At 41.4% G+C, this 20,781-nt stretch overlaps 1 protein-coding gene across 1 annotated transcript; it reads right to left on the bottom strand.

Annotated features, from left to right (window-relative positions):
- Nucleotides 1–1,538: 1,538 nt before the first annotated feature.
- On the bottom strand, nt 1,539–20,340 carry LOC139666994 (glycogen phosphorylase, muscle form-like). The gene is given in 21 exon segments (XM_071546361.1): nt 1,539–3,020; nt 3,600–3,666; nt 4,083–4,217; nt 6,789–6,921; nt 6,924–6,995; nt 8,057–8,198; nt 8,295–8,353; nt 8,442–8,589; nt 8,771–8,872; nt 10,313–10,427; nt 10,534–10,697; nt 11,968–12,114; nt 12,762–12,854; nt 13,045–13,188; nt 14,211–14,293; nt 14,409–14,520; nt 14,608–14,739; nt 14,850–14,953; nt 15,066–15,144; nt 16,092–16,193; nt 19,979–20,340. Coding segments are annotated over 21 exon segments (2,526 nt in total). The 5' UTR covers nt 20,222–20,340; the 3' UTR covers nt 1,539–2,870.
- Nucleotides 20,341–20,781: the final 441 nt, after the last annotated feature.

The following is a 20,781-nucleotide window of genomic DNA, read 5'->3' on the forward strand; positions in this document are numbered from 1 at the left end:
AGAAAATCTGAGAATATTTTTATTGTTAGATATAATTTAGTCCAGAATCCCATGACTATCTGTATTGTAGGTAGAGAGATAACAGAGAAACTATGATCAAAACAGTCATTCTTCTACATTCTGTAATTGTGTTAACTTCTTGTAAACAAAATAAAAGTTTAACAATTCATCAGTTTGCTCGGGACCCCTACGCACCCCTTCAAGGACCCCTGGTGGTCCCCGGACCCCACGTTGAGAACCACTGGCTTAGGGGTTGTTTCACTTTAACCACATTTATCTTCAATACCATTTATATCGCATATTGTAGTAAAAATGAGAAGGTCAGGCTGCAGCACAGCCATTGTAAAATACTTGATAAACACCTGTGACCTCACAGCAGTTAATTTAAATGTTGGCATAACATTATAATTATATAAATACACACCTTTGACTATATTAAAGAGCAGTGGTGGAAGAAGTACTGAGATCTTTTACTTAAGTAAAAGTAGCAATACAACGATGTAAAGATACTCCATTACAAGTAAAAGTCCTGCATTCAAAATCTTACTTAAGTAAAAGTACTTAAGTATTGGCAGCAAAATGTACTCAGAGTATCAAAGTAAACATAGCTACTCATTATGTAAACTGTCCCCATTTAGAGAGTTATATTTTTCATAAATTATTGGAATATTAATACTGATTTATTGACATACATGTACATGTAAGCAGCATTTTAAAGTTGTCAACGTGAAGCTAATCTTAACAATTTAGCTATACTTTTGGGTAGTCTAATCTATAACAATGCTATTTTATAGTTATTTTATAAAGATGATCAAATGTTTTAAATATAAAATATTGATCTGAAAAGTAACTATATAGCTGTGAAATAAATGTAATGGAGTAAAAAGTACAATATTTCCCTCTAAAATGTAGTGGAGTATAAGTACAAAGTAGCATAAAATGGAAATACTCAAGTAAAGTACAAGTACCTCAAAATTGTACTTAAGTACAGTACTTGAGTAAATGTACTTAGTTACTTTCCACCACTGTTAAAGAGTAACTAAACCCCAAACCCCAATCTGTGCAAAGCCGGACTTCTAATGGTAAAAAGCATGCCATCTGCCACTGGCAGATCTTTGGACCGTAGCTTTGAACAGTAGCTAAACAAAGTGATCGCTAAGTGACACTTAAGTAGCGGTGTGAGTGGTGACATCATCTGGCACAAAAGATCAGCCAATAGCAGATGGCAATTTCAGTAGCATGCTTTTTACCATTAGATGTCAGGCTTTACACAGATTTGTGTAAAATACCACTACTTATGTGTCGCTTAGCAATCACTTTGTTTAGCTACTGTTCAAGGATTATAGTCCTTGGTGGAGAAATAACATTTAGTTATTGTTATTTATAAAGATTTATCGATCATTTGCATTCCTTTTTTAATAGAATAGTGTGTTCTACCATTTTTAAAATGCTGCACGCCACTGACTCGATGCGGCTTTACTGTGATTTTAGCTAGCAGCTTCAACAAAAGTGAGACGTGAACATAGTTTTGTCATTTCATTTATTGACTTCAAAAACACTGACAATGAAAATGTTAGGTTCAGTGTTGAGGACAATTCTTTCTATCGCCTCCAAAGGCTTTGTCACGCATCTCATGTCCTCCAGTGGTGTCACTTCAGTCAGACAGTGATAAGCAGTAGCTGAACCAGGGAATTATGCCGTTACAATACATCAAACAAGCTGCGATACAGTGGGTGTCATGGACTCACCTGTGTTAAACATACACAACTACACATAACTTGGAAAAAGACAAATTCAGTCACTTAGGTATTAGGCAGAGAAGGCTTTGTTGTTTTTCTAACACAGGTCAATTTGAGGAACAAAGTACAGCATAGTGAGACAGACAGAATCATGCTGAAGAGAACACAGCTAAACTGATGGGTCAATACTTACAGTCATCTGCATTGCAGGGCTACCCCAATCTTTAATGAGAACGCACACAGAAATGGATACATTCAGCATACACCATGAAACACTGAGCGGTCAGAGAACTCAATAACATGTTCGAGCCGTCTGTGATTTGGACCTATTAGTTCCTAGTATGAAAGGTAATCTGGTGTGAAAATGGAGACATGGCTTCAAATCTAGTCACAGTGCTGTTGTGATGCTGTTGTGCATATTTGACATGCGAGGCCACTTTGTGTCCCTTTTCTCTTCCATGGAAGACGTGGTTTTTTGGTACCGTAACAGTGGTGAGGTTTTCTACTTTTCGGACATTTTTGCTAGGCCGTTTTGCCATACTGGCTCCAAAGTAGAAGGGGAATGTATTCAGAATACTAGAATAGCGGCAGTGTGAACCACTGTGGCACAGAGAGTAGAATTTCACGGTTGCTGTGTGAAAACCTTGTAACTCCAATTTTGGTGATTTGCATTTTTTTCGCTTCAGTTGAAGGATTACATGGTTTCTCAATGGGTTGAGAAAGTTCTCCGACCTCTTGGCCTTATGAAACCCTTTAAAAACCCACTGGATAACACTAAAAATGCATTGTCATCAAGCTAAAACAGTGCTGTTTTTCTTTCTTGAAAAGTTGACAATTTGGAGATACAAGGTTCTCACCCAACAGTGACAATATGCATTGCTGGTGCATGGTGGAAAAAAACATAAAAACCCCACAGATCCTGAATAAGCCCGCCTTGACGAATGTTAATGCCAGATGAGTTGGGAAGAGATACAGGTAAGTGGTCATCAAGTGGTATAGGGGTCAACTTATGTAATAATCTACAGAAATACTGCTACGTTTTACACAATGAAAAAGCTACATGGGTTTTCTCTTGTAACTGAACCACACATCGAGTTAAACGGTTGTGGAAGAGCCAAAGGTGGTGCCGGTTTAGCGGGGATCATCGGGAGCTCCGATTTTCTCCAGACTGGGCTCCATGCCCCAGATCTCCCTGGCATACTGGGAAATGGTGCGGTCACTGGAGAATTTACCACAGCCGGCGATGTTATGAATCACCATCTTGGTCCACTCTTTAGGGTTCTGTTAGTATAGAGAGAGAAAGATAAGGGAAGAGGGGGGGGAGCACAGTGGTAGTGCAGTGATGATGCAATAACAGTACAACAGTCCAACAACTGTACAATAACTACAGTGTCTTGTGGTCAGAGGTTTGCCCATAAATTCTCCACTGACTCTCACTTCAACACATCAACCCAGTCTGATGTCTCCAAGTGTGTAGCGTGTGTAGACTATTATGTTACCTATGATAACTTTAACTGGATTGCTTTACCACTGAGTCCCCATTCATTGTCCCCCACATTGTATGATAACTTTAACTGTATGACCTGCTTTACCACTGAGTCCCCATTCATTGTCAATGCCGCCCCCTAGCGGCACAAAGTCAATGTTACAGTGTGACTAACAAACTAACGAACAAACAAACTAACGGACGGAGACCAATCCATAGTCCCCCCTTTGGTGGGGGACAACTATTGGTTCTAGACAATTAAGGAAGATGGGATCTCAGAACTTCTACATGCTGCATAGGCTGCCTAACAGACTACAAGCAAGAAAAGATCATTCTAGACTTTCTAGACACTAGACACTAGCTGGAATACCGACCTTGTAGAGCGCATTGACTTTGTCTTGGCATTTGATGTAGTCTTCGTAGTCTGCAAACACCTTGAACCTGGAGTACAAACAGATTGTTAAAAGGTGCCATGTGCAGCATTTTAACATCAATAACTCATTACCACATTCATTTCAAGACTAAACGAGACCATCGCTGAGAGGATTGGCAGCCTGTATCAGCCTCTAGATTGCATTTTACACTGGGAAGTGTGGTCTTAATATTGAGACACTAGCACTAACAATACCACTGGTGTGAGACAGAGGCGACCAATCGTCTCCGCCATGGTCTCATTTGTTTACGGTAATTATACCGAGGTATCACAATTAATTTGACAATGATAGATTGATGTTTAAAAATGAGATGAGACACTGTATTAGACATTGCATGACTATGGGAATAAAAGTAAGCCATGACTGTGTCAGCATAGCCAAGGGGCTTATTCAGTAGCGTCAGCATAACTGTGTGTGTCTAACCTGTCGTGGTGCATCAGCATGTCGACGATGTCTTTGAAGAGGTCGGGCTGCTTGGGGCTGAAGAAGCCTCCGGAGATCTGGTCCATGGCCTGCTTCAGTTCAGGGACACGGTTGTAGTACGACAAGGCGTCATAGCTGAGGAGAAAATGCGGTCCATTTATCAGCTAGTGAGAACCTTCATTTGGATATGTGACCAAGCGTATATCTTTACTGTTGCATGAAAACTTTGTAACTCCAATTGTACTTAAAACTAAAAATCACCAAAGTGTAAGGATTCCTTGTTCCTCTATGGGTTGAGACTTATCAGAGTTAGGAAGTGCTTGACAGGAATAAAAGAAAAGTAAAAATAGTAAGAGGAAAGGATACATGACAAAGTAAAATACGTTAAGCAACATTCCCAAAAACACAAGTCACAAAACACAGGTCTTCAGCCTGGATTGCAGAATGACCAAAAGAACTTGAGGATATAATGCTGCGCTCAGGCTCATACAATATAACCAGGTGCTAGCCCAACATGTGCCTCAAAAGGTGATCAATAAAATCTTAAAATCAATCCTAAATTGAACAGGAAGACAATGGAGGGAAGCAAAGACGGGAGTAATGCGTTCTCTCTTCTTGGTCCTTGTGAGCACTCTGCTGGCTCAGAAGGTGTACAAAGAGTTTCAACACTAAAGACGACATGTGATAAAAGCATGAGTATCAGTTTTGAGGTTCTTAAAGGATAAAAATGAACTAATTTTAGAAAGCCTCCTGAGTAGTAGAAAACAAGACTGCACCACTGTCTTAATGTGCTTACTGATATTATGTTTGCAAATGATATGCCCCAGGTGAAGCATACAGATGGAAAATAGAATTGGCCTGAGGACAGACCTCTGGGATACCCCAAAGGAAGACTGTGAGTCACCAGCAACACTAAAAGCCCTATCCTGCAGATAGGAGTAAAACCAATTAAAAACACTACCAGAGATGCCAATCAAGTGTTTAAGATGATCAAGCAGAATGTAGTGATCAACAGTGTCACATGCAGCGCTGAGGTCTAAGAGAACTAAAACAGGATTTCCCTGCATCAACGGCTATAAGTTCACCACTATAAGAATGGCAGTCTCAGTACAGAGAGGAGCTCTAAAACCAGACTGAAACTTCTCAAAGACTCAGCCACTATTTTTTCCAAAACCTTGGACAAAAAAGGGATTTTGGAATTTGGTCTATAGTTGTTCGGGGAACTGGGGTCTAGAGAAGGCTTCTTAAGGAAGTGGTTGGACAATTGCATGTTTAAAACAGGTGGGGATAGTCCCAGTTGTTAACAAGCTATTGATAACTGATAAGATTGTATATGGACAAACGGATTCAAATACTTCCTTGAGAAATCTGTGAATTATGTCAAGAGAGAAGAGGGCTTCGGTGTAGAGTCGGTGGACACTGTATGAAAACACTGAACTTTTACATCCTGGGCCGGTTGGGTAATCTGCAGGGGACACTTTGTTAACAAAAGAGCTTAAGAGGTCTAAACATTTATGAGGGGAGAGCTCAATAATAATGACACTGGGGTGAGCATCTGCGGTACAGCTGATTACAAGAAAAACTCAGCTCTGGTATTCTTAACCTTTGTATCAAAGTTTCTCATTAAATCTTTTAGCATATTAAAAGGTGAACAGTGAGTTTAGAGGCCTTCCATATACGATCAGCCTTTCAACAGTTTCTCTTTAAGGCATAAATGGTCTATACGAATTGCCTTGGTCAGTTACCCAAGGCAACTGGCCAACTGGCCTTTCCTTTTTCTTGCTAGAGTCTTTGAGAGAGAGTCCATTCCCTTTAAGCAGTGCAATGTTGGCGTCAGCAACCAAACAAGGCAATTCCTTTATAACACATCATTGTTTAGTTGTACAAGAGAGAGCAATGGAGAGTTGAAAGGATTACCTTATGAGGGCATGGACATCCTCAGTCAACTCTACAATATGAAGGTTGGACTAGAGCACGGTCAGTGTTTGTTTACGGAACCCTTCCAAAACCTTCTGGATAAACTCAGGAAATGCATGGCGGTCAATCTAAAACAGGCTGTTTTTCTAAGATTCTCACAAGTTAACATATTGGTGATGCAAGGTTTTCACCCAATAGAGACGATACGCTTACATATTAGACATGTACAAAGGCAAAGGGAATGGATCTTTTCTTTAAAGCTGCACTTCGGCAACTTCGCACATTGGCGGCCCCAAATGGCCACGAAAGGTAACTGTTTGACTTCAATACCCAGAAATCCTGTGCAGCGACATCAGTAAACTACATTTCTTCTTCGTTTGTGTGGGGTGGAAGGGGTGAAGAGGTTCAGCTATCATTGGTGAGTCCAGCTTTCTCTGGACAAAGCGCTCACTCACTGTTGTTTAGGAGACACTCTTGGAGTCCGTCACCTCCTGTGTGGAGAAGATTCCCCACCAGTGACCATACTGACACCAGAATTTAATTTGGGCAAACAGGGTGAAAGTATGGCATCTCATTAGTGGGGATGGGACACTCTTCTCTGTTGCGGCCCCACTTTGTGATTTAGGCTGAGAAGATGTGTGTATGTTACATAAAAATCTGGCCCAGTGTAGCTTTAATAACCAGCAGCCAGGCAGCCAAGGACATCTAAAAAGTAAGTTCCTTAGTCATCACTTGATCAGTGAGTCAGCATTATCTAGTACTGATTTACAATTCTATTCTTGAACGCACCCCTTTTTGTCCATAGCCTCCACATCGGGCACCCTCATGCCGAAGATGAAGAGGTTCTCCTCTCCGGCCTCCTCTGCCATCTCGACGTTGGCGCCGTCCATGGTGCCGATGGTGAGGGCGCCGTTCAGCATGACTTCATGTTCCCGGTGCCGGAGGCCTCGGTGCCCGCTGTGGAGATCTGCTCGGACAGGTCGGCCGCAGGGATGACTGGACAAGAGAGAGAGAGAGAGAGAGAGAGAGAGAGAGAGAGAGAGAGAGAGAGAGAGAGAGAGAGAGAGAGAGAGAGAGAGAGAGAGAGAGAGAGAGAGAGAGAGAGAGAGAGAGAGAGAGAGAGAGAGATGTATAGATGGAGAGCAAGAGCGTGAGAGAGGAGTTGCTCAGTAACACGGGACATTGGGCCTCATGCAGCAACATTCTCTTAAATTTCTCTTATATTTTCTCTTAATTTTCTGTTAAGAGAAAAAATAAGAGAAGTCAACTCCAGATGCACCAAACGTTCTTAACCATCCAAATCTGCTCTTACCCAGGTGTGCTAAATGATGAATCCCACTTGATCATAAATTGGAGGCGCGTGGCCGATTGTTTGTTATTAGCATAGGTAACGCCCCTTAAACACCATATATGGGCGTGTTGTGCCGTGTGCAAATACTCTGGCACATGGCCAAGAAGAATTGGAATGGCGCTCTAAGGCCTGGATGGCCAAAGCATCTAAAAGCAGTATGCAAGCCATTCAGAAGCTGAACGCATGCAATATCATCCAAGGGTTTTTATAGTCTTAATTGGGATCAATGGACCAATAGTATTTCTTTAGCCCACGAATTTAATAATCCAATCATTATAATTACTCTAAAACGTATAATAATCTAAATTTGATTATATGATATTCATGCGTTTTTTATGTTCATCAAATTTAAAACTTATGTTTCCTTGCGTTGGACAAACAATTTGTGGACTGTGAAAACGAGATGTTTTTTTCTTATCTTGGTAAGAGTGCTCTCGACCACTCGTAAAATTTTCTCTTACCTAAGAGCAAAAATAAGAAAACACTGGTGAATCCCAGAAATCAATGGGTAGTACTAACAAAATAAGAACAAATCATGGATACAAACAAAAATAAGAGAAAATTTGCTCGTATATCGCTTCCTGCATGAGGCCCAATGTGTCCAAAAGACTGAGAGTCACAGGGAAATCGTTCACTTGCCCATTGCAGCTTTAAGAGTGAACAAAGTGAGACCTACATAGGCCTATACAGTATAAACATCCCTTACCCTTCTCAGCCAGAGTGACCCGGTAGTTCTCCAGGAAGATGACCTTAAGGCGATCTCCCACCACGGGGTCGTTGTTGACGATGTCTCCGATTGACGTGATCAGCTTGATGATCATCTTGGCTGTGTGGTAACCTGGAGCAGCCTGGGAACAGTGGAGACACATGTTGAGAAACAGAAACCAAACCAAATTAATATGTTGTTGTATTGCTGATATCCAAGAAATTTAAATGCTGCTCACCTTTCCTCCGATCATGATAGTCCTGGGGGTCCATGACTTGTTGGGCTCCTTCTTGATGCCTAATTAAAAAAACAACAACTTAACTCTTAACTCTGAATCCAAAATGTATTTTCTGGAAAGATGTTATGTATAAGACTAAACACCCACGGTTGTAAAGCGTGATGATGTGCAGGCAGTTGAGCAGCTGCCTTTTGTACTCGTGGATCCTCTTGACCTGGACGTCGAACATGGAGTTGGGGTTGATCTTCACCTTGTACTGCTCCTCGAGATGGGCGGCAAACTTCATCTTGTTCTCCTGAAAGTTGAGGTGGGGTGTGGTTAGAAGCACAAAAAGGCATGAAAATGGTGATCTTCCTTACAAATAAATGAAGGTTGCAAGTCAAAAACCGCTAACTCCATCCCTGCATGTGTTTACAGTGATATATTTCCAGTCAAAGTAATGATGTAAAGTGAAAGCTAATGACTGATGATCTCACTTGTTTGACTTTGGCAATGTCACGAATGAAGGCATCGTCGTCCACAAACTCGAGAAGCCCCTTCAGCTGGTCCAGGTCACGGATGTAGTCCTCACCAATCCTCTATAGATAAAACATTGATAAGAGATGCATCCTCCAATAACTAGTACTGAACATGTCCCAAAGTTTGAGCCATATCAGATCCATATTTATGGAAGTGTATTGCATTTATCTTGAAAATAAATTCTCCAGGTTTTGTCTTGATAATGTGATCTTTTCTCATAATTGCGAGATGTTTTCTTGTTATTATGACTATATTTGTGGTCCAAAATGATTTAGGGCACAACAATTTGGTATCAATAAATGACTACTATTATAAATGACTACTCTTAAATTTTTCCATTACTACCATTTTAACATATTAGACTTTCTAGGTCAAAATCCCTTTGGGCTGGGCTGACAATATCACCTTGTAATTATAAATCAGTTGTTGTATCAGTGGCCTGAAATAGTTTAACCCAGTGGTTCTCAACGTGGGGTCCGGGGACCACCAGGGGTCCTTGAGGAGGTTCCAGGGGGTCCCCAGAAAATGGATGAATTGTTAAACTTCACCATTATTTAATTTACAAGAAGTTAACACAATTATAGAATGTAGAAGAATGACTGTTTTGATCATAGTTTCTCTGTTATCTCTCTACCTACAATACAGATAGTCTTGGAATTCTGGACAAAATCATATCTAGCAATAAAAATATTCTCAGATTTGGGTCCGAAAGACAAAATCTCATCCTAATGTGTACTGAATTTGCGGTCCTTGGTATGAAAAAGGTTGAGAATCACTGCTTTAACCCATAGAATTCTGGACTGAAAACACAGATAAGACTATGGTGCCTACCTTTGACATGGTTATTGATATATAACATAATTAAACTTACGTTGAAATGTGTTATTTCACATAGGTTAAGTGAAATATGTGACATGTTTTATGAGGTTAGAAACAGATTTAGCTTTCCCCTTTAATTTTCCCTTAACTCCAAAATAAGAAGCCGCAAATCAGAACTGCAACTTCAACCTTATGATCCTTTCTCACAATGACAAGAAAAGATCGGTAACACTTTACAATAAGAGTCACTAAGTTAAGGGTTAGTTAATGCTCAATAAGCATTAACTAACCCTTAATTAACAGTTAACTAATGTGTCTGATAATCATTTACTAATGGTGTTCATGTTAACTAAGGTATTCATTTATACATTATTTAATAGTCATCTTTATAAACTATTAAATAATGTATAAATTAATACCTTAGTTAACATGAACACATTAGTAAATTACACATTAGCTAACTGTTAATTAAGGGTTAGTTAATGCTTATTAAGCATTAACTAACCCTTAACTTAGTGACCCTTATTGTAAAGTGTTACCAAAAGATCTTATTATAATGGAATGACAAACTGGAAAATGAATGCATCACACCTCCATAATATTCAAATAAGTATTTGCATGAACACACACACACACACACACACACACACACACACACACACACACACACACACACACACCTCTGCGATGACCTCGGCCAGGCCAGGGTTGCACATCACCAGCCAGCGTCTGGGTGTGATCCCATTGGTCTTGTTCTGGAACTTGTCTGGGTCGACCTCGTAGAAATCCTTGAACCTGGCGGACAAAAAGAAGAAGAGCAGTCCATAGTGTTGTCCGTAGGAAAAACCTTGTAATGCCAGATTTTGGTGCTGTAAACCGGAGGGTGAATTGATTCCCCTACACGGTGTCTTTAATGATCTCAGAATGGATGCGGGCCACTCCGTTGACGGCGTGGGATCCCACGATGCACAGGTGGGCCATGTTGATCTTCTTCTGGTCGCCCTCCTCAATCAGGGACATGCGGCGGAGGCGGTCCTGGTCTCCGGGGTAAAGCTTAGCGATGCGCTGGAGGGGGGGGTAAAGGAAAGAAACAGACCTCTCAGTATACGGCAGCACTCTTTGTTTCATGGAAATATTAATGAGGAAAAAACTATGGGTGATATGCAGGGATGTAGTGGAGGATAAACCCACCTAAACTCAGTTAACCCACCTTTCTAGCCTGACAAATACCTTCTAGTGTGCTTTATTAAAAATATCATCATAACTAAAAACCCCAGAAATACTTTATAGTAACCTATCATTTTTTTTCAGATAGACATAATTTTTCTACTCGGCAGTAATCAGAGAGTCATTTTCTGTTGCCTCTGTGTAGAACTGGTTTAATACAGAGAACAGTTCATTATCAAGCAATGGTGGCATGGAATTCATTACCAAGTTTTTTGAATTCAGAAAGTAATACAACATGTTTTAACAGAAAGTTAAGATTGTGTTTGTTTACACAAGGAATAGTGTAGAATATTTTATGACTTTTTGTTTTTGAGCTATCCATCCCACTTTTATTTGTGATTTAGTGGATGAGTTGCTAAGTGATTTCTTTTTCTCAATTACTCAAGAGATGAAATTATTATATAGAGCTATGGTATGTATGTATGTGTTATGTATTGAGTCTTATTTTAGGTATGAATGTTACGGATGTGTATTGATATATTTTCTGTTCTTGAAGTATTGTTAAAAATATTAATGGGGACCCCAGGAAGAGTAGCTACGGTTACAATACAGTAGCAAATGGAGATCTAAATAAACAAACAAACAAACATGAATTCATAAGACACATAATAGTAAGCAGTATCAAACTGGTGTAAGTTACATGAGGATAGGGTCTAAAAAAGGGGCAAAAAGGATAAATTAATGCTTTTCTTAAAATATAATAGATTTTTTTTAATTTGGTGGTTGTTTGCCTTATGATGATCATTGACTAGACATCATAGTTTAATTACATCTTCTTCCGATGCCCATTTTTAATTAACATTTCGAATCCTTAAAGAGAAAATCCATGCCCAATAAGGATCACATGGAGGTAAAAAACAATCCCTTTCCTTAGTTTATAGTCTATTTCTTTTCCTACCTCTCACTCTTACATGATCAGTCTGTGGTTCAAGGAATATTGTAAAAAACTGACCTTTGACCACCTTTTTGGTTGCTTGTAATTTTTGGTGATCTAGGAATTTAAGCTTTTTCTACTACTGCACTCATTGTAAGTTCCTACAGATAAGAGCGGCAGCTAAATGCCTAAAATGTAAATCTAGGTTCATACAGTACGCGGACACATGAATACCTCCAGATGCCGCCTGTTGATCTCGTAGATGATCTCCAGGTGACGGGGCAGGAGGTTCTGGAAGAGGTCGATGGGCCAGCGCTCCAGGGCTTCAGGCAGGACGGTGTGGTTGGTGTAGGCACAGGTGCGAACCACGATGTCCCAAGCCTGGACACACAAGGAAAGAAATTTGACATTCTCATGCATTATCATAAAATATCTATTATGTTCTGCGATCCTCTGGTGTTCCTTACGTCCATTTATGGAGCAGTCTCCTTGTTTAGGATTATAGGTTTATATGCCTCTAAGGCTGGAGACACACTACACAACTTTTTCGGCTGAAAAGATGTCTTACAGATGATCTTGTGGTGTGTGAAGGTTCAGTACTTTAATCTCTTGCCTCCTGATCCAATTAGAACCGTTGCCATTATTTTAAACTTGTTTTATCTTTACAACTCGAATCTGGAGAAGTGTGAGCTTTGAGTGTGAGCCACTCAAATCTGAGTGGAGACTGGCAATGAGAGTCAAGACAGCCAATGAGAGTTGAGCAGTAGAGAAAAAAAAAACAATTCAGGAAGTGTGGAAAGAAAAATGCTCCAACTCCATGTTTGTTTTGGTTGTGTGTTTTTGCCAGACTGGGAGATTGTTCCCTAAAACCAGCTGGTCGTCAAGTATTTGTTCCCCTAGTCCAACTAGTCGTTAAGTGTGTGATGTCTAGTCTTTTCATAGTCTGTCCCCAGCCTATGATAATTCTATCTCAAGATGTTATAGTGTAAGACTGACTGACTAGACTGGACTACTGGGGCACCATATACCTTCTCCCAAGAGAGATTCTCAATGTCCACCAAGATCCTCATCAGCTCAGGTATGGCCATAGCAGGGTGGGTGTCATTCAGCTGGATGGCCACCTACAAACCAGAGAAAGACAAAGAGAGAAATGTAGGAAAGAGTAGTAGAAATATTAAAGGGGGAAACTAGAAGGCACTTGTTTTTCGAAGACAGGACTTCACAGCTACATGGTATGCATTCTAGCCAATTGAGCGCCCAATTATATCTCATACTCAATCGCTGAATCGTGAGAGCTGGCTTGTATCTCACCTTCTCTGGCAGGGTGGAAAGGTCCATTCGCACGACTTCTGTGGAGCCGAACTTGGAGGCTTTAAATCGGCGGATGATGTCTTGCAGAGTGGCCGCCACCACAAAGTACTCCTGCTTCAGACGCAGCTCCTTCCCCTCAAAGAACTAGCAGTCCAAAGACAACGTGGAAATCTGTTATAGCTCTCTGTCATTTCATTTTTATAATATCTGTGGTAATCAACTTGTCGCGGATTTGGAGTTGTACAAATATTTCTTGGAGGCAGAAATAATCTCACTGGTCGAGTTAAACCTCACCTAGGTTAGTTAGTTAGCTAGTAGGGCTGAAAGATTTTGAAAAAATATCTAATTGCGATTATTTTGACTGATATTGCAATTGCAATAGGATTTGCGATATTAGAGGGAATGATCATTTTTACATCATTATTCTCATTTTCATTGAAAAACGTATTAAAATGATTATGGTGTGATTTTTGCGGGGATCTGTACCAAACAAAGATGTTTTCTTAAGTCTGTAGAATATGATGTGTAGGCCAGGACATCTCTGCAGCACCACAATATTTAATTTAAAATGGTATTTTGACACATTTTACCTTTAACAAATATTGCGCCTCCTGCGATTTGAAAATTGCAGTAGGCCATATTGTGATTTCGATAAAATTTTGATTAATTGTTCAGCTCTATTAGCTAGCTGTCATTCCAAATTCAAACTAGCCATACTAGCCTATAGCTATCTAGGTAAGCTAGTTAGCTAGCTGCTGACCTTCCAGCATCATAAATTGCATGGACATGAGTGAATAAAAAAGTCATTGCCATTTATATATATTTTTTTTTTTTATGTAATTTGACTGGATTTCTTTCTTTGCCATTCAAGTTAGCCAGTTATCCAACTTTGTGCTCCGAAAAGTGTGGTTCTTTGGCTCCGCCCACTGAGGTTTAACTCAACCAATGAGATTATTTCTGCCTCCAGAGCAGCTCTGACTACGAGAAACGTTTGTAGAACTAAATCTCTAATCTGCCAACTTCTGAAATGTGTGCACTGGTCAGATTTTACAGGCGGTTTCTGGTATCTTGATTTAGAAAAGATTATGGATTATTAAGAGGATTGATAGAGGATATTGATGGACAGGGTATGAATATATACAGCAGCAAAACAGAGTTCCACTCACGTTGTCGTTGGGGTAGAGAACCCTGGAGATGTTCTCGGCCAAGTTTCTATCCAGCACAGCTTGGATGTAGCCACCAACATTAACTGTGGGACAGCAGCAGTATGTCTGTTTAAATTTGTTTTTCTCATTGCTGAATTAGATTATGTAGGATTCTATTAGTAGGTGATGTCACTGACAGTCTACATTTTAAATACTCACAGTCTTTGAGGTTAAAGTCACAGGGGGCCTTGGCAGACCACAGTCTCATGGTGTTGACGATGTTGTTCCTGTAGCCGGGGACTGGAGTGTCATAAGGAAGGGCCAAAACCACCTAGACGCCAAGTATAAAGACATATATGATTGATTACATTGACTATCATTGGATTCTACTCTGCTTAACGCATCGATGAAGTCTCACCTGTGTGTCGACCCATTTGACTCCTTCGGCGGTGTGCTCCACTCTCCCGTAGAAGTGGACTGGGCGCATGTACTCGGGGCGGGCCTTCTCCCACGGGTTGCCGTAACGCAGCCAATCATCAGCTTCCTCCACCTTTGCGAAGATGTCGATCACTTTGCGTTATTTTTGGGACGATGGTCTTATTTTGCATTTCATGATTAATTGTCCTATGACATCTATCAAATATAAGGAGGTCAAAATACCTGCCAGCCGTTGACGACTTTCTGGTTGAAGATGCCGAACTCGTAGCGGATGCCGTAGCCGTAAGCAGCCAGACCCAGAGAGGCCATGGAGTCGAGGAAGCAAGCTGAGGAAACAGGGGGGTGGGAGTGGGGGGTGAGACAAGGCTGTCCAGACCACTAAGCATCACTACTGCCTATGACCAGGCTATTCTTCTCAGGAGGAAAGCGGCGGCTCACCAGCGAGACGACCCAGCCCGCCGTTGCCCAGACCGGCGTCTTCCTCGATGTCCTGCAGCTCCTCCATGTCCAGACCCAGCTGCAGAAAACAGAATCATTAATATACTGCATTACACATTCACTTTGGCCGCACATATTTCCCCAGCTGCTCTGGGGATTCAAAGCCCCATTTCTAACCTCTATACAGTCTAAAAATAGTCTGTTTGTTTCACGCTTTGGTCTTTTATTACGTCAGAGAATGAGCTAATCTATTGTTAGCTATACCAATGTCTATTGTCACTAGTGGTAAATAAAGACAACCTCCACTTGGTGATCATCATAGGGCAAACAATGACCATTATAAACAAAATAAGTAAACATGCTGTCCCCCACGAATGATGCAGGTACCCCTTGGGCCAATCGGTAACAAGATGCATCATTCCTCCATGTTTCATCAAAATTGAACTGGTAGTGTAGCAGTTTGGGCTTAATGGGTTTAATTTTAATGCCAAAACATCCCAGGTTTTGTCAAAATTGGACCTGACATCTAAAATATAATGTTTGAGTTTAAAAATGGGACCTTGAATTATAGCGCCCTCATTAGGCCAATCGGTGTAATTTGTACGGATAGTTTGTGTGTAGCAAGTTTTGCGTCAGTCGGACTTAACAGTAGGGCTGAACGATTTTTAAAAAATATCTAATTGCGATTATTTTGACTGATATTGCAATTGCGATATGATTTGCGATATTAGAGGGAATGATCATTTTTACATAATTATTCTCATTATCATTGAAAAACGTAATAAAATGATTATGGTGTGATATTTTGCGGGGATCTGTACCAAACAAAGATGTTTTCTTAAGTCTGTAGAATATGATGTGTAGGCCAGGACATCTCTGCGATCTGAGATCTGATTTTAATTGATTTTTGTTTACATCTGTGGTTCTCTGCCTCATGATGATCACTGACCGGACATGAAATGATTTCTGATTCTGACAATCCTTTGTCCCGTGGCTCTGGTTCTTCCTCATCTTCCTCTGCCTCACCTGGTATGTGGCTTCGTCACAGGCGTTCTCCAAAGCCAGGTTGACCATGGTGTTCTGGAGAGTCCGGCCCATGTAGAACTCCAGGGAGAGGTAGTAGACACGCTGCAGGCAAACAGAGGAAAACCCATCAGTGACTTCTGGATTCAATATATGTAAATTAAAAAAAAAAATCCCCAAATTGTCAAGTATCCAGCGAATATCCAGCAGAGGGAATATAGTTTAGTGGAAAGAGAGTGAGGTGAGATAATTCTTTAAAAGTTGAGTTTTCATAATTTGACTGAAGAAATGGAGTGACTCTGCAGCTCTGACTGGAATAGGAAGGTCAAAGGTCACTGGATCCTTGCATCCAGCCAGGAAGGAGAAGAGCTGAAACCTAAAAACCTAAAAACCTTTTTTTTTTACTTTAACGTTTGTTCCTTTAACATTAGTCCTTTACTACTGTGTGTGTCAAACCTGGAAAGCAAGTGATATTAATTGGGGTATTTACAGCTAAATAAGGCCAATGTTGGTTTTAATATACGGTATCAGGCTAAAAAGTTGTTTCCAACTCTTAACAGTCTAATTTTTCTATATGTAGCAACACATTTTTTTCTAAGATAGCAACTGAAAGTAATGCAGATTTAGGAATTAACATACCTAGTTTCTAAAAGGTAGATGCTCATTAATGTAGGAATGGATGCACTCAGTTACAGACGTTACTAAGCAACACCCCCTGTTAAAATATAGAATGTGATGATGTATAACTATCAGGGCTAACAGCTTTGGCCCTGAGGATCTGGAAGGGCCAAGTATACCCCCTTCCCAACTGGAACCTAGTGCTGGTGCTGGGCTGGTGCTGGTTCGCAGTTGGTTCAACTTGTTAACCTTCTAAGAACCGGTTTGCTTTTCCACGGGCTAGAGCTGGCTAGAGAGCCACGTCATTACATCACTGTATACGTCTCCGCTTTCCCAGCAACATTAGCGCCAACTTCAAGCACAACAACCAATTTTTTAACAATGGCGGTCTTCTTGGTCTTGTTGGTTTTTGGTTGGTCACGATAATCCCGCCCCCAGCCCCTGACGTAAGCGGTTCTTTATTCTAGACCAGCAAAGTGTTGGTGCCACTCTGGAACCAGCTTTCCTGGCCGAGAGCCGGTTCTTTGGCTGTCAAAATGCGAAGAACTGGTTCGAGATTAGGCACCGGCTCCGAACCGGCCCTCGAACTGCCTTGGTCGAAAAGGGCCAAGTAGTGGGACTTGATTTCCTGGTCTAGCCCTGTTTTGGCCCAGGCCAACCCAGTGGAAAGGGGTCAGGAACTCTGGAACTAAGTTCAAGCACCAGGGGCCAGTTGCATAAAGATAGACCTAGTCTTAGACTTAAATGTGACTTTAAGTCAAACTTGCTATAGACATTTATATCTACCAGTTCCTACTACTTCTTGATTGTTGTAGATCTCTAATGTGTTGTTTCTGTCTCTAAAGACTCTCTCTCTTCTTCAGGCTCTTTCCAAAAACCAGAGATTTGCCGTCTTTTATGAAACAGCTTCAGTATTTAAACGTCCCACTCTGACAGTTAGACTCGTTGCCATAGCAACAAAGTTCTTAACTCAAGATTAGCCGGGGGGGAAGGTGGCTATCTTTCCTACCTCAAAATAAGTCAGTCGTAATATTTAAGCAACAAACAGTCTTAATTCGCCTAGTCCAACCTGAGAATGTAAGACCAGTCTAAGGCTTAGACTAGTCTTAAACTAGCTTTATCCAACTGTGTACAGGTTTGGCCCTGAGTGGAAAAGGGGGCTAATGACCCTGCAGCGTTATCTCGGTTTAGAAGACAACAGGTGCTGTCAGAGGCAACAACAGGAGTCCTATTCCTGGCAGCTTCTCCAACAATAGCTCCTCCAGTGCAGAGAGAGAGGGGTGAATTCAGACCACAAGCCCATATTAATGCAGCATGTATCTCACTGCAGTTTAAATGGCTCTGATAGAAAACATGTGGAATTTAACACAAGCTTCCAAAATGAACACAGAGTGGTGGTAGTACTGCTATACATACTAAGTAATATGGAGATAGATCTTTGCTGATGTCCTCGTTGACATTTTGGCAGCCTCTGTGATCTTCCACTCACTTTTGACATTCATTGATCTTGCTGCTAATTGATGGGAGGAGGCTCATATAAAAGGAAGCAGGCATGGAAAAAAGTATGTGCCGGAGTGACAAAGGCATGGAGTGGTCAGTATAAATAGGAGGAGGAGGAGGAGGAGGAGGGGGGAGGGGGGAGGGGGGAGGGGGGAGGGGGGTGTTTTACACTGCTTACACTGTCTACACACGGATGCCACTCCTTGGCAGAGATCGGTTTACCCATACACACTCAACAGAGTAGAGTCGGAAAAATAACTAGTCTAAGCCTTAGACTGGTCTTAGATTCTCAGGTTGGACTAGGCTAACTGAGACTGTCTGTTACTTAAATATTACAACTGACTTATTTTGAGGTAGGAAAGTTAGCCACCTTCCCCCTGGCTAATCTTGAGTTAAGGCCTAACTGTCAGAGCAGGAAGTTTAAATATTGAAGCTGTTTCATACAAGATGCCAAATCTTTGGTTTTTTGGAAGAGTCTGAAGAAGAGAGAGAGTCTTTAGAGAGAGAAACAACTCATTAGAGATCTACAACAACCAAGAAGTAGTAGGAACAGGTAAATATAAATGTCTATAGCAAGTTTGACTTAAAGTCACATTTAAGTCTAAGACCAGGTCTATCTTTATGCAACTGGCCCCAGCAGGTTGGTTGTATTAGTGCAGTTCCATTGGATTTCAACCCCAATTTTGGGTCGGGCTGATTTTATTTATGCACATCAGACAGCTTACATTCGCTGACAGAGAGAAAATTCCTGTTATGTAAACCTGTCAGATGTGAGCAACACACTGGGAAGGAGGACAAGCAGCTTCTGAAGGAGTGCAGCTTCGGATGACAGAGGATCCAAGTCTAAATGTGGAAACTTCAGACTTCAATCTGTTGTGCCTTTAATTGCACCTTCCACCAGTGAAGGGGAATACCATATCATATCAGTATATTGTTCTCAGTGGGGCCAGACAGCCCCCCCCCCCCTGTCATTACAGAATGCAGCAGGCTGTTTCGGAGCCAAGTGCAGCCACACACAGACTGCTTCATTTATTACAGGGTGAAAGTCCTTGAAATTCTTCCATTAGCCTCCTCCTGCAAGCCGCTGCTGACTGCTGGACATTTCGCAGATGCGTATAATATATTGAGTTTAATGTGCAATAATTCAAAAGTGTAGCCAATATACTGTAGCTTGATCTGGCTTTTTTTTTTTTAAATAGTGTGTGTGGCCATTTAATGATACAGTGAGTGGGGGTGGTGCAATATCCTATTACGTAATGCATATTTTAACAACCAGTTGAGTCTCTTCATTCTACAAACTATCAATACTTGGCTAAAATTGATATTTCCATTCCATTTGAGCCTCTTCCATTCAGCCTCTTCAATGCCAGCCTGTACACGATGATCAAGGTTACCGAGGCGGCAGCAGATGCACAAACAGCAGATTATGTAACAGGCAGCTTTGATATGAGAGGAAATGTGACTGTGGATAGGAAATCCCTGATGGCCAGCATTCAACACACACAGACACACACACACACACACACACACTAAACCTCCATTTCCCTGCAGAATATGCGTCAAAACACAGCAGCTAGAACATTTCTATAAATGGATATGTAGTTCAGGGTGAAACCACATACATACACACACACTTGGGGCATCAGTTGATACTGCGCCATAATAAAGTCTATGTGAGCCCAGCATCCCCTCCCACTGTTCCCAGGTCAGCTGCTGTGTGTGTACGTGCAGGATGTGCGTGGACTGCGGCATCATCTGCACCGCTCGCTTACTTTCGGGTCTTTCTCATAGTAGTGCTGCTGCGTCCGGATCCAGCGGCCCACCAGGTGGTCTCGCACCGTGTTGGCCAAGGCGAAGTAGTAGTCCCGTTTGGTGGCCACGTTCCGGTCCTTCACCAGGGTGAAGTGGAGGTGCCGGTTGAAATTCGTCTTCAGGTCCGCGACGTTTTCCACGCCGGCCAGCCCCCGCACCGAGATCTGCTTCCTCTTCTCCTGGTCTGTCAGCGGCTTCGGCATGATGGCGGAGGGTTTTTATTTTTTAAACTTTAATTTCAATAAATAAAAAGGGGAAATTTTCCACTTTGCGACTTGCCCGCCCCTCTCTGGTCTCTCCACAGTGCGCAGACAGCCGAGAAGATGTGCAAGTCCAGCCTCTTATATGTCACGCAGCCCGTGTCAAGTTAGTCACAACTAAACACGGCATTTCCGGTTGGAACTTTCAAAATAAAACCCGTATTAGCTCATATTTGTTTCAACTGTTTTAAAGAGCAGAGGCTTTGCAGGTGCGTCACTAATCTCCTGTCAACCACGCCTGGCTCATGGAGGTCCGTTAAAGAGTTGTGGTGTTGTTGTTTTTTACTATTAATGCCGAAATAACAGCCAGGAAAGAAAAGGAGAAATACGCTTCCTGGATAAGTTTGTTGTGTGGTTGTTGGTCACTTCAGTAAAGTTCTCAGTAAAAGTGAATTGTGTGATAAGGTGGATTTGTTTCCAAATGTAGGTTACTGTGACACAGTAAACTGTCTTTAGTCTCTACTCCAAAACACTCTGAGTTGTAGCTTGAGAAGAGTCAGCTC

The sequence above is a fragment of the Centroberyx affinis genome, unplaced genomic scaffold (genome assembly GCF_046629955.1).
Source record: "Centroberyx affinis isolate AG114_WGS23_722 - 3 ecotype Tasmania unplaced genomic scaffold, CSIRO-AGI_Caff_v1 ptg005233l_1, whole genome shotgun sequence".
Classification (NCBI taxonomy): Eukaryota; Metazoa; Chordata; class Actinopteri; order Beryciformes; family Berycidae; genus Centroberyx; species Centroberyx affinis.